Here is a 14,304-nt window from a genome sequence, read left to right as displayed (position 1 = left end):
ACTATGTTGTTTCTATATCATGATCTGCAGCTGCAATCATTTGTTTCTGGATTGGGCAGATGTCTACTGTCCAACTTAATCGATTATCTGAGGTCTATGACCTGGGAAGAGCGCTACTATATAAATTTAACAAATTAATATTTTACTTTTTTGCAATGAGACATTATTTTTATGACAAAGGAATAGTTCACCCAAAAATAAAAATTATGTCCTCATTAACTCACCCTTGAGTAGTTCCAAATCTGAATAAATTGAAAGGAAGATATTTTGAAAAACGTTTGTAACCAGGCTGTATTGGTTCACTTTTTTCAAAATACCTTCTTTTTGTTTTTGGCAGAACAAAGAAATTCATACAAGCTTGGAACTACTTGAGGTTGAGTAAATGATGACAGAATTTTCATTTTTGGGTGAACTATTCCTTTAAGCACTGTTAAAAATGTCTTGTTTTTTTTGTGGAAAAATAGTTGTGAGAAACAAAGCCCCACCATCGCTTCAGTTCCTCCAGCTGCTGGGACGAAGAATATTTTGTACTGGCGCACGGCCCCATCCGCGGGGTCCCATTTGACATTCAGAGAGGTCATGGTTGGGTCGGTGACCCTCAGATTCTTCACACCACCCAGAGCCCCTGTAAAGAAGATTTCCATTTTACTGTTTTGGCATCAAGTATATGAAGCATAATCCAGATCATACTTCCAGACTGGAATTTGAACAGAGTAGTGCAATATCCATATTCACTCCTAAAAATAAACATTCTGGGCCTAACAAAGAACCACTTCTTATGAAAGAGATCCATGGGTATTAAGACACGTATGTCTTAACGTAACACAAATGATGTGTCTTGCTGAAATATGTAGTAGAAACTCATGAAACATGTACGTTATTTAAAAAATTCAACAGTGTTTTTGGACTACTGGTGCTTTTTACTGCAACACAACTTGATTTACACAACTCAAAAAATAAACTGTATGGTTTTTGGTAGTAATTTTCAGTTTAAGGGCAGAGAAGCAATGTAAGATTTCATTGCTTTCTTAGCAGTAAGAAGTGGCGAACAGAACAGAATAAAACTTCCTAAAGACTCGCTTTTTTGCTCTTTTCACTTTAGCCCTGATTCTTTTAGTAGACCACAGCTACTGAAAGAGCTTACAAATGGCTGAGACAAGAAATGCTAGATGTAATCCTGTTTGTATGTAAACAAGGTGGTTTAAATTGCATTATATCCATCTCCACCTATATGTTCTTTAAGTAGCTGTAGTCATCATATAATTTTCCAGTTGTGTATTCCTAGTGGTGTAGTGGTAAAAATATCAACAGGTAGTGGAACCATTTTAAGCCATCAAAATAATGCAAAATATGTACAAAACAATGGGTTTTTTTTTAAATAACCTAAATCTTTCATGGGCTTTCTACTTCATATTTTAGTAAGAGATATAATTTATGTTATATTAAGACATATATGTCTTAATACCAAAGGATCCCTTGAAGAACCTTTGTTGGCTGTAAATTTCCACACAAGCTCATAATAATCTCTCAGGAAGACAGAATGAGACAGAAACGTCAAAATGAGTCATTTGGTCACCTATTTTTCCATTCTTAATCAGTGAAAGTAAAATATTGAGAGTAAGAAAGGCAAACTCACTTGTTTTCCCATTCTCAGACATTCTCTGGCCATCTCCTTCTGCATAAACAGGAATTAAGGTCACGGTATAAAGAGTATCGGACTGAAGGCCTCTCAGAACTGTGCTGGTGGTGGTTCCTGATACTTGCTCCTGTTTTCATGAAAGAATATACAATATAAGGCCTGTTTAAGTCAAAGAAACAGTGCAAATCCCTTCCACTTGAGGTCTGCAAATCAACATTTAATAACACTGCATTATAGTTTACTCTTTAGTTAATCCTTGACGTCCTACCAGTCCTACCATGCTTTCGGCACCGCCAGCCGCAGGTACGTAAATGACCTTATACTCTTTCACTTTTCCTTCCGCAGGCTCCCAACGAACATTCAGTGTGGTCATTGTTGGGTTCAAAACCTGCAGATTTCTCACTCCTCCTAAGGCTTCTACAAGAACATCACATACAGTGTTACATAATGCCCTCTCGTTTTCATTGCATAACATCTCAAATAATCTGACAACAGATGTGAGCGAAAACCAAGATGTTTTATGGAATGCATCCTCCCTAAATGAGTTTATCATTGTTTTTGCTTCCCAAATGGAGTCATAAAATATTTCAGGACATTGAAAGGACTGTCTTGGAGCCACTTACTTGTTTTTCCTTGGCCGGAAATATCTTTACTTTCTCCGCTGCGATAGACGGCAGCCACGGTTATGGAATAAGGGGTGTCAGGGGTAAGCTTCTGAAGAATGACGCTGTTCTTCTTTCCACCAACTTGAACCTGATTAGAAACAATGTCAATAGTTAGACTTTCAATAGTTTTGGTTTCCATGAAATGAGAATGGCACTTGCAAACCATTTTGTTTCTATAATCAAGGTAATTTTATGAGAAATAAAACCTAAGTATGTAGTTAACATTACACACATTTAAACAGTAATTTTACAAACATTTTACAAATATTGTTGGCTATTTGACAAAATGCTTTCACTCTGAAAATAAACATTAACCAATATTTTGCATGAACAAGGTGATTTTAATAACTTTTGCACAAATTTTTGTGGGACCATTCAGCAGCATCCTGCATTAATAAACAAAATGGGGAAAGTGCCATTGTTCAACTCTAATATAGAAACAGTTCACAAACTGGGCTGTTCGTTTCAAGTTCATAGACATGAAAAGAGTAATGGTTTTGTATTCTTGAGGTCTTCATAACAGACATGTTTTGATGGTTTGCATCAGATGAGTCTGTTGGTAATGGCTTCCTGTCACAACATTCTCATTTGCTTGCTGTAATGATTAACACACAGGCCTTGAACTGTCTTAAAACATATTCTGCCACTCATCAACATAATTGAAAGATTACCCATGTCCTGCTTCAAAACTCTTTCATTGGAGGAGGAATGGAGACAGCTGTACTTACAGAAAGCAGTTTTCCACCCGCAAGGGGTTGGTAGGTGATTTTGTAGTTCTGGACGGGGCCTGGCGCATGGTCCCATTTCACGGTTAGAGTTGTAGTGGTGGCGTTGAAAACCTGGAGGTTTTGTGGTGGTCCAGTGGGCACTGAGAGCATAAAGAAAGGTTGATCAGCAAAATCTGGCTTTGGAACTGTAGCTAAAACTATTAGGGATGGGAATCAAGAGGAATTTAACGATTCTGGTTCTGATTCCACTTGATGAATTCAGTACCTTAACAGTTCTTTTATGTTTTTTTTTTATCTATTACTACTATTTATTATTAACATACAATTTATACAACTAAACTCCAAATTGTTAATCCAAATGTTAACTAAACATACCATACAAAGAACCAGTCAGTAATCAGACAACAAATCAGTACTAAACAAAAGTCTTTTTGACAGATTCATTAATTCATTCACAAATGGAACCAAAGATCATGAAAATCCTTAAATTCAAATTTTTTTTTTTTTTGGAATTGGTTATTGATTCCCACCCCTAGACATTATGATGGTTACGTCAGCATCATGGGTCAATCCTGAAAGGAGGATGGAGGTGCATGGATTTTTTTGCAACAAAAACAATGCAGTCGGGCATGTTATGCATGCGCATGTATGACTGACAACAGATGACAATGATGACAAAATGACAGCAATGAAATGGCAATGATGAATGATGATGGACAAATGATGGTGGAGGAGTTTCTGATGGAACACAAAAATGCACATGCAATTCGTCATCTTCCTTCGTTCATCATCCTCATTAGCATTTACATTAACAAAAACATTTCCTCTCATTGGAAACAACATACCAGGTGTAATGATCTTTGACACTAGAAAAAGATAAACAACACATTATTTTACTGTATTGTCAACAGCTATAAAAACAAAAGTATATACTGTAAATGTGTATGTTTTTTAAAAATATTATTATCTGTGTCACAACAATATGTCTTCATCATACTAATCAGCAGGAAGTTGCTAGACATCTTTAATCTATAAATATAAATTTATTATATTCTTGCTGAATACATTTATTAGCTACAATTTTGTGTATTTGACATATATTTGCATATAAAAATGTTGACATATTCAGTGATTGGCAAGAACACAACAGATTTGTTGAATGAGACAAGAGCAGCAGTTTTCCTGTGGTTTATTAAGTTTTGTAAACTGATTTTGTCCCTGCTCTACATGTGTGGTTGTGTGTTAGTCTCACATGTGCGTTGGCTCCCCATCAGATCCTCACTCTCCGACTCATCAGGGTAGATGGCTGTGACAGTGACGTCATACATTGTGTCTGGGTCTAAATCTGGCAAAACGAGGCTTGTCTCTTCGCGACTCAGGATTTCCTACAAAAGATCAATTCCGGTGAGTCTTATTTTTCATCAAAAAATTTTATGAAAATGCAATTTGATGTTGCTTCAATATCAGTTCCACACTCTTAAAAATAAAGTTTTTTTATTGGCATCAGAGTTTACACAAGGAACCTTTCCATTGATTGAAAGGTTATATTTAGTGGAGCAAAATGGTTCTTTTTAAGAACTTTTCACTTAAAATGGTTCTTTAAGAATCCCAAAAATTGTTTAATTGAATTGCTGAAAAACTGCCTTTATTTTTAAGAGTGAGGGTAAATGGGGCTGCAACTCCGAAGACTGGATTAAAGCAGTTTCATTCACAATTTCAAATGAATGAATGAACGTACATATTTGAAGTTGTTCTCGCCCTGCTTGGTCCAACCAACGCGGTACAGTTCAACGTCTGGTGCTCCATGCTCCCATGTGGCCCTGAACGAAGTCTGGCCCACCTCAGAAAACCTCAAGTTCTTAGGAGCAGGAACCACATCTGAATGTTAATAGAGAAAGTATGTGAAATATAGAAGCTAGTCTGAACAGAGGAACTGTAAACTATGCAAAATGACAAGTTAAAGCAAGCGAATATGTTCCTGTGTAAAAGAAAGTGGCTTGTTTGTCAGCGGATTTGCAGACTGATGAAGGAAATAATGATAAAGTAAAGCCATGAACACATACACGTGGCTTGGGTAAGGTTGGTGTCACACATGGCACTCATTACCCAGACAGGGAGCTTGAAAGACTTGCTGAAATAGCAGGTTTTGTAGCCAGTACGTCACATAGTTCAACACCAACAGAGCAAACAAAACCCGGCAGCCGTGAAGTAATTGTTTCTGCCAAACCAACATCATCGGCCAATTGGTGTCATCTTGGAGAATCAGTGAGGATTATAAGCTCACCAGTTATTGCGCTGCCAAGCATGGGATTTGCTGGACCCTCATCGTAGACGGGAGTGACAGCAACATCATACTCTGTCTGAGAGCGGAGGCTGGTGAGAACCAGAGTGGTGATGTCACCGTTGACCTCAACCTGTCAAACACCAACGTCAACATTAACATTAACACATATCAAGGGAAAAGGAATAACAGATGCTTTTGACAGGCCGACTCGCCTTGTCTCCATCCATTACACAAGGACAGAAAACTTTACAAGGACACCACCAAACTATATCTTCTGAGGGCAATGCTTGCCTCTGGAAAACTCAATTGCATTATACTGAGATTTTGTCAGGGTGGTTATTTCAAATTTCAAAGGTCATTTCTCAGAATATTGCTATGTTGCTCTTAGTGGTTGCTTATTAGCTCAAGATGCTCTGTCCATGATTGCACAAAAACACTGAAGTGATCTGACTTGAATCCTTAAAATTGTAGTTGTCCTCAATCTTTGTGTAGGTTATTGTAAGTTGTCTATATAATAAACAAGTCTAGCTTTAATATTTACAATACCTTATTTTCATGACTAAAATGTGCTTTGGTTCTTTTCACCCCTCAATTAAAGCAAGGCAAGGCAAGTTTACTTATATAGCACATTTCATACACAGTGGTAATTCAAAGTTCTTTACATAAAATGAAGTATAAAAATTATATAAAAAAATTTATAAAATAAAACCACATGAATACAAGGAATAAAAAAAAATTATAAAAACAAGACATTTAAAAACAACAAAACCACTTCACCCCCTGCTTACTTTGATCATCATAAACCATACACATAGAACTAATAGAACTTTATTTACCCACTTTCTCCTTACTATCAATGAGCTTTCTTTAATCTTCTGTTAAAAAGTTTGAAATTATATAAAAAAAGATGAGCTTAAAACATAAAATTACAGTGCAGTCAGTTTGAACATTAACAAGAAATCTGCTGATGATTCAAGGGAGCTATTTTGGTCATTTATTGTTTTTAGGGCAAAATGATTACTAAAGATGCACTAAACAAAACTTAAGGACACACTTTAGCACTTTTTAATATAACCTTTAAACTTAGAGCTTTTTTTAACCTAAGGCCTTTTTTTCTTGTATTTTTTTATTTTTATTTTTTGCACACCAGGCAAAAATCCATGATCATAGTCTGGTGAAGTAATAACATATCTTTCCCAAACAAGATTTGATGTATCACGCACGTCATACTTAAATCCCTAAGTATGATAAACAGCAATGTTTTGCCTTGTATGGCTCCAAAGATGGATTCAGAGTTCGACTTGGTGAATCAGGTCATTTTAACCTTGTTCCAGAGTACATCCAAGCAGAGATAAATAACGCTCTGCATCCTATCAAGAAGTTTGCTTGGACATGACCTTTCGGACCTCCTCAAATAGTTCCAGTGGTTCATCTCATCTTCAAAAATCATTCTATTATGCTGATTTGCTGCTCAAGAAACATCTATTATAAGTATAAATGCCAAAGAAAATTGTGCTGTTTAATATTCTTGTGGAAACTGTAAAACATTTTTACATTAATACTGAAGAACAGAACAGAAAATTCTATAAACAGATTTTGAAATATTACTTTCTTTACTTTTGCTTTTGATCAATTTAATGCATCCTTGGTGAATAAAATACAGATTATTTTTGATTGATTCTATTGAAGTTTTTTTTCTTAATTAGAATTTTTTCATGGGACATTTTAATAATTTAGAATTTGGTGAGTTTTGAGTCTTGAGTCTTTGAATTTGATGATGCCTGCTGTGTGATTTTGATCACCTCTTTCAGATCCCCATCCTCTCGTTTGTAGGTGATGATGTACTTCCTGACGTTCCCAGGAGCTGCATCCCAGGTGAGACGCATGGAGCTGTGAGTCACTTCTGAGATTCTCAGCTCACCCGCTGGAGGCAGAGGCACTAAGAAAGAAATAGATGCATTTGATTTGATATTCATAAAAACAGATTGAAGCCATCTGAAAATAAGGAGAAGACAAGCGTACGAGTAACTCCTCTATCGATGAGTGGTTGGCTGGCTGCTTCCCCGTGTAGGGCGAACAGAGAGATTGAATACGCTGTGTTTGGAATCAGCTGCACCAGCTGGACATCATTCACATCTGCACCAACTCGCATCTGTGGGAGGGAGGGATGTTGAGAGGATGAACATGAGCAAAGCAATGGGCCAGCGAGACAAGACTTGTTGTGAGGAACACCTGGCATAAACACACTCCTGGTTGTTAAGGTATGTCTCCTCCAGACTAAATCAGATCAGCCTGATCTCCGGGGATGTTGGTTGTGACTTTTTAAAAAAAAAACATAGAGCATCTGTTGATATTTTATAATGTGCACTATTATGCACATTAATTCAGGAATGAAACAGCAGCACTAACCCATTTTTGCCAAAAGCTTGAGTATAGACCCTCTAAAGGAAAGTTTTATTGCTCAGAGGTCGCTCTTTCATTGCTCAGAAGACCAAATGGAGTTTTCAGTTAAGCCTAAGTGAATTATTAACTTAGTCTCAAATGTCTTCTAAATTTCCTACAGTGAAATTATTAGGTGAAATATTTAAATCTTAAATGAAATTAAGAAAATAATTCACTAGCATAGAAAAATAGAAAAATTACATTCGGAATGAAAATTGTATATAAAAAAAACAAAAGCTCTGTCAAAATTTAAATATAGTACTAATATGTAATTTACTATAAAATAAAAAACACTAAAATAACAAACACTAAAATGGTTGAGAAAAATTTCATTTGGTTCTCATTTGTAATCTTCTTTTTTACAGGCCTGTACAGAGTTGTGTAACCCTACCTAGACCATCTGGCTATACTAAGGGAGCTGCTGGCAGAGGTAGGTTTACTTTGCCTTGAGCTTTAATAAAGCAGAGGTGGAAATTTTGAGAGATCGTCTGGATGGTGTTCTGGAAGGCGTCAATGCGACAGGCACTCACCTCCATCTTTCCAGAGGGCAAGCTGCCGTTGATGGCGTTGTAGTTCAGCAAGTACCCGCTGGCTCCGCTCACTAGCTCCCATCTGACCCTCATGGACGTTATAGCTTCGTCGTACACGGTCATGCTGGTGACGGCAGGTAGGGGCACTGTGAAAATCCAAAATAGGGAAACTGATCTAAAACGCAGCTTTATAAGAATGAAAAAGAAAAATAAAAAGTTGTGATTTTTCATCAATGGTCACTTTGGTCAAACATGAGCATTAAATGACCATAAAGCTGAAGCCACAGTGACCACGGCAGATTATTGTATCCAAGTGGCTCATGACAAAACGATAAGGCCCTCTTTACGATGGGATAAGGCCTTGTAATGTTGATCATAAACATTATAGTGAGAAATGTAAAAAACACTTAAGCAAACTATAAAGTGTGAATAGCCAATTAAGATGTTCTGTTTACTTTAAATCTGTAAAAATGATTCAAGTTTACTTTGTCCATCCATAAGACCAAAACTAAGCTGTTGACGAGAGACCACTTCACAGATTTTACAGCTGCTTCGTATTTGTGATGTGAAAACCAGCATTAAAATAGTAAGTTATAGGAGCTACGGTATTTCTTTGTGGTTTTATATTGGCTCTGCTCCAAACAAATTCTAAATTGCCTACCTAAACAGATTTTCAGGCATCATTAGCAAGCTCCTAACATGATATGTGGTAGAAAATGTGGGATGTTTCACTTATACATATACAATATTTACTTCAAAAAAATGTGAGTTATGTTTGCTCATGCACAGTTAGAATGCAGCTAATAAGGCTTGAATATAGCCCAGTATGCAATGAAACAGCTCCAGTGTAAAGATATGGTTATGCAGTGAATTTCTTCATACAAGACTGAACAGTAAAAGGACATGTGCAGTAAACATCAGGAAAGGTTAACTTACATGTGGTTTCGGTTCCTTTCAAAGGCTCGCTGCTCTCCTCACCAATCACTCCATAGACCCTGACAATATACTCGGTCATGGGCGTCAGGTTGACCAGGACAACTGTGTTTTCTTCTCCATCAACGAACATCTGTAAAACATCATCAGGAAGAGGTGATTGTCAGCTGAGAGGGGTATTACACAAGATGGAGGGGTGAAAATGGGAGGCATGTTGCCATCTGAAATCATCTCTCTGAAGTTGCAGGTTTCTTAGAGGTCGGAATTCAGTGAGGGAATACGCAGGGCATGCTGTGAGATTTATGGGATCTAGTTCGACCCATGATGATACATGATGCTTTTACGGCATATAGTCACCATGTATACGTTAAAATAAAATACGACAAGCTACATAGCTCTGAATGAATGTTATATGAAAGCTGTCTAGTTCTATAGAAGTTAATAACATTACACAAGAGGTATGTAGAGATATGGAAATAAAATGTCAAATGTTGCTCTTCATCAAATTTGACTTTTATGGTGACCATGCAATAAGCAACAATAATAAATAAATGATATGTACATATAAATTGTGTTCCAAACATTAGTAAGCTGTTTACCTAGACAGCATTTTAAGGTATTGTAGATGTGCTCATAATGCAGGAAACTAGGAAAGTTAATGCCTTCTAAGACAACTTGTTTCGGCCAATTCTGAAGACAGTGTTACGAAAGAGAAATCTCAGGAGGCACTGCAACAAGCTTAGCATAAAAAACACATGCTAGACAAATTACATAAAATACAGACTATAGTTAAATATTTAATTCAATACTGAATATTAAAATAACAACTATATATATATATATATATATATATATATATTACAACAACAATATTTAAAAATATATATAGTTAAGATTATTGTAGTATTTAGCACAGCAACATGCCAATGTCAATCACTTCTAGAATCAATTGTGAGTCTTTCCATCTATATGCAGTGCCTTGTTGCTACTTCATAACAGCCATAGTTGTTTTTTTCTAAAACCTTCACCTTCTGCACTCCTCTCTGTTGAAATGAGCTGCCAACTTCCACCCAAAATGCTGAAACCATCACAACGTTCATGAAGAAGCTAACTAGTTTCTGCCTATGGTATGTAGAATAATCCACATAAGTGATTTTTGATGTTCTGTGATGTTTTGGTGGTTGCTTTACAAGGTAGCTCACCACATAGACAGCAAAATAATTTTTGCGCAAGATGCTTCCAAACAAAAGATACTATAAAGTATGCATGCATTTCCACTTGAACACAAGCTGGATATATGTTTTTAAAGCTCACCACTTCAGTCTTTCCTCCTGCAGCAGGGATGTACTCAATACGAAACTTCTCCACTGGCTCGTCGGGTGGCATCCAGGTAGCACGGAAGGAGTAATGTGTGACCTCTGAAGTCACCAGGTCAGTGGGCGTCCCTGGGCCGCCGCCTGGTTCATAGAAAGCAATGGGAAAATATGAGCAGTGGTGTCCAATGGCTCTCAAACCAGTTTACAGTTAGACTGTAAATCTTCCTCAGGCCTATTAGCTTCTTGCAAAAGGTTAAATGGGTTATATATCAAAAGTTTCATTGTTCTGTAAATCACCACTATCTCCCAAAGAGGATCAGAGTGCAACGTACAGTTTTTCCTCAAAGTCTTTTCAGTGAGATTATTAGTAAAAAAACAAAGAATCGTCTGGGAAAACAAGAGTGCAAATCAAAAATGGATGGCAAGAGTTCAAGCGGTGCAGCTGAGCCAAACTTTGGGAGCTTTGGGAGTTCTTGGTTTTTTATTTTAGTCTGTAAAACAGATCCAGGACAGCTTTGTTTAGATTCATAGACCGTTTTGCATTCAAAACATACACTACTCAAGTGCATGACTGTACCTGGGCCTTTAACACTATTACAGAGGTTGACAGTGAGGTCGTCCACGATGTCCAACAAGAAGGAGAAGTCGTTGACATTGTACATGTGGATATCATCAGGGTCGGAGGCAATGGATCGCAACTCATTTTCATCTGCATTTTTCACGCCTTGGAGCCAAGAGGAGATCATTAGTGAAAGATCTCAATTACTTCAGCTGGGTCAACGAGACGTAGATTAAGCTATAGTCTTGCCAAATGAAAAGTTGTGAGATATTTGGGCTCTGGGTTGAGTATCTCTTGATAGCATGCAGACTTTTATTTTCCACTGAAAAGAAAATAACTTACCGATGGCATACAGTTCAATGGCTGAGTCACGTAGTCTCTTAGAACTCACTATAATCTCGTCCTGAGATTTGCCGTCGGTAACAAGGACACCGATTTTACGAGAATCGGGTCTCATACCCACATTTGGTTTGAAGTTGTTCTGGAGAATGTAGTTCAAGGCCATACCTTTGGAAACAAAAGCAGCAGGTTGGTTTCATCTTATGGTCACAATCTATCATTATTTCTAATGTGGATTGACCTTCATATGTTTTCTATAATATATGGATCAAATCAAGCATGGCCTGATTTGCTTATTTTGATTCTCTGACTGGTGTAAATTACTCTGCAGAATCATGAATGATGTACTTTTCCACCAGGAATTCTGCTGTTAAACACAATTATTTAACAAATAAGTTGAAATAATGCAGACTAAAGCAAATCATTGCAAAATTATGTAAAAATTATGTACAGTTAGTCTATCATTAAATTTAAAGTTATATTTAAAAAACAATTCCCCTATGGGGGTTTTACTTCAGTAACCCAACTGTTGCATTCTATGTTTAGGCATAAGCTTTCTGGGGGTTTTGTCTATAATTTTGGAAACAATGATAAAGATGGTACACAAATTGCCATTAAATGTTGTTTTCAGGAATCCAGATGGCCTAATAAGACTGTATCTTCAAGACTATAAACAATAAAGCATGTATGCAATGGATCGGTACCCGTCATTGTGTTTCCGCCTTTGTAGGGTAAGTTGCTCACAGCCTCCAGCAGGGATTCACGGGTGGGGTGGGCATTCAAATGCCACTCAGTTTTGGGATCCCCACTGTATTGAGCCAAACCTAGGAGAGAAGCATACACCGTTATGATGCAAGTGAAAATATGATTGGTAATAACTCAATATGATCCTAGCATAAAGATCCCATCTGGAGTCCATATGCATGAATATACCTCAGTACATCAAAAAAACATGACGTAAACAGAAGATACTTGCCGATTTGAACCTTGTCGGGGCCAATGTCAAAGACTCCCACCATGCGACCGATAAAAGTCCGGATGGTTTTGAAGTTCAAACGGCCAATACTCCAGGATCCATCAACCAGCAGGACGATATCAGCCTTGGCTGTGGTTTTACATTGTTTTTCTGCAAGTAAAATATCAGCAAGAAACGCCAAGAAAAGCTTAGATGTGATTGTATAATGTCAGCTGATGGCAGAGCTTAGTTCAGCAGGAGAGCGATGAGAAACAGGGTACATGTACACATGCTCACAGCAAATAAAAAAGCACATTTACACTGCAATAACTTATAAGCATCACACTTTTAGAGAAGACTTTTATTTCGTGTTCATTTCTTGAAGCTACAGACTCTTTCCATTCAATTTCTAGTTTTCTTCTTTGACTCTTCAGTCTTGCGTTGCATCCAAATCCCTTTTGGCATCCGGCCCTGGAGGCCATTTTCCTGGAATTGTCATTGCTTCTGTTCTACAGAGAAAAGAAGTAGCCCTTTGTGATGCATGAAATACGAGCTGCTTCTCTTTTGCGCATTCCACCTCCGAAGGATGTGTGGAGCTTCAGATACCTATTGAATGTGAGAGAGGAGCCCCAAAACTGAGGCTAGAACACTGGTGATCTCTCTGGACACCATCAAACATGGTCTGCAATTGAAAAATATCTTGTGAAATTAATTTTCGTTTACAAGCATGATCAGAAATATATATAATAATATATATAATAGAGTGAAGTGAAACCATTCTTTGGTCCACGAAAGTCATCATTACTTGATCTACATGGTCTACTGTATATAGAATTTCAACTTGTAAACAATCTTGGTCAAACTATTAGAGTTGGTAGACCAGATACTGGAAAAAAAGGCTACACAAAACAAAACAAAAATAAAATAAAGTAATGCATTAAATGAATAATGGCATAATCATCTAGACTCATGGAAACTATCTTTTATACCACTGTTAGTTTACTGCATGTCATTGTTTTGTCAAAGAAACATAACACTTTCCTAATCTTGTGCTATTCAGTGACCTTCTCTTTTCTATGAAATAGTTCATAACTAAAAACACAGCATTGAACTCATGTCACAGGCAAACTTTCACAAAGATATGTTGGCAGATGAGATGAGAAAGAATGATTATGACATGGTAAATTAATTGACTGTATGAGCTATTAGATTTAATAACAAGTTGCATTGTTTTGATTAAATATTCAAAAGACAATAAAGAAAAATATTTTCCCATTCGGAATGTTTAATTTCCTGATGAGTCATGTAATAATGTAAGAAGTATTTAAGACCTATTTTGACTTTTAGAACCGACTTTTAGTCAACCTGCATGACCAGGACACTGGTTTAGACAGTCAGATCCTGTTGATACATGTGGAAAACTGTGCCACTGCATTACCTTTGCTCTGGTTGTTTCACAACTAAACTTCTGCAACACACTCTTATCATCCTCCCTGCATCTGCTGCTTAACTTCTCACTGCTGCACGACTTAACCTCTGGAACATCTTTCACGTTACGGCTACGCTCAAGTCTTTAAACTGCCTGCCAATAGCAGCCAGAATCAAACTCAAGACGCTGTTGCTGGCAAACTGTGTTGCCAAAGACTTTGAGCTCACAACTGCAAACCATACGCTTGAAGTCGCCATGCAAATAGTGTCCATTTGTTCGTTTTTGTTCATTAGAATGAGTTAGTTTTTTTTTTTATAATAATATTGTCATTGTTTCTTTTTTATATTAATTGCAATATAGTTCATATATAGTTAATTGTTTTGAGTTTCTCATGCACTTTTATTATTTTTATTATCTATATAATTTGTTCTGATTTAATGTGTTTTTTTTGTCCTAACTTCAGTTGACAATTTTTGTTTACTTTC

The 14,304-nt window shown here is 36.8% G+C and overlaps 1 protein-coding gene across 5 annotated transcripts in view; it reads right to left on the bottom strand.

Annotated features, from left to right (window-relative positions):
* Positions 1-14,304, bottom strand: part of col12a1b (collagen, type XII, alpha 1b) — a 66,359-nt gene that overhangs the window by 33,245 nt on the left and 18,810 nt on the right. For 3 of the 5 annotated variants that reach the window (XM_043219638.1, XM_043219635.1, XM_043219639.1), the window contains 18 exons: positions 12,412-12,561; positions 12,140-12,259; positions 11,439-11,603; positions 11,115-11,261; positions 10,536-10,678; positions 9,225-9,354; positions 8,289-8,434; positions 7,339-7,468; positions 7,119-7,255; positions 5,317-5,446; positions 4,771-4,910; positions 4,285-4,417; positions 3,878-3,898; positions 3,033-3,172; positions 2,263-2,392; positions 1,908-2,056; positions 1,637-1,766; positions 486-625 (listed from right to left, as the gene is read on the bottom strand). In XM_043219638.1, coding sequence (XP_043075573.1) covers positions 486-625; positions 1,637-1,766; positions 1,908-2,056; positions 2,263-2,392; positions 3,033-3,172; positions 3,878-3,898; positions 4,285-4,417; positions 4,771-4,910; positions 5,317-5,446; positions 7,119-7,255; positions 7,339-7,468; positions 8,289-8,434; positions 9,225-9,354; positions 10,536-10,678; positions 11,115-11,261; positions 11,439-11,603; positions 12,140-12,259; positions 12,412-12,561 — 2,381 coding nt within the window. The remainder of the gene's footprint in view (positions 1-485; positions 626-1,636; positions 1,767-1,907; positions 2,057-2,262; positions 2,393-3,032; positions 3,173-3,877; positions 3,899-4,284; positions 4,418-4,770; positions 4,911-5,316; positions 5,447-7,118; positions 7,256-7,338; positions 7,469-8,288; positions 8,435-9,224; positions 9,355-10,535; positions 10,679-11,114; positions 11,262-11,438; positions 11,604-12,139; positions 12,260-12,411; positions 12,562-14,304) is intronic. The other 2 variants (XM_043219636.1, XM_043219637.1) reach the window with 2 other exon arrangements.

This window comes from Puntigrus tetrazona, chromosome 20 (assembly GCF_018831695.1).
Source record: "Puntigrus tetrazona isolate hp1 chromosome 20, ASM1883169v1, whole genome shotgun sequence".
NCBI lineage: Eukaryota > Metazoa > Chordata > Actinopteri > Cypriniformes > Cyprinidae > Puntigrus > Puntigrus tetrazona.
This window is presented reverse-complemented; position numbering and strand designations above follow the sequence as displayed.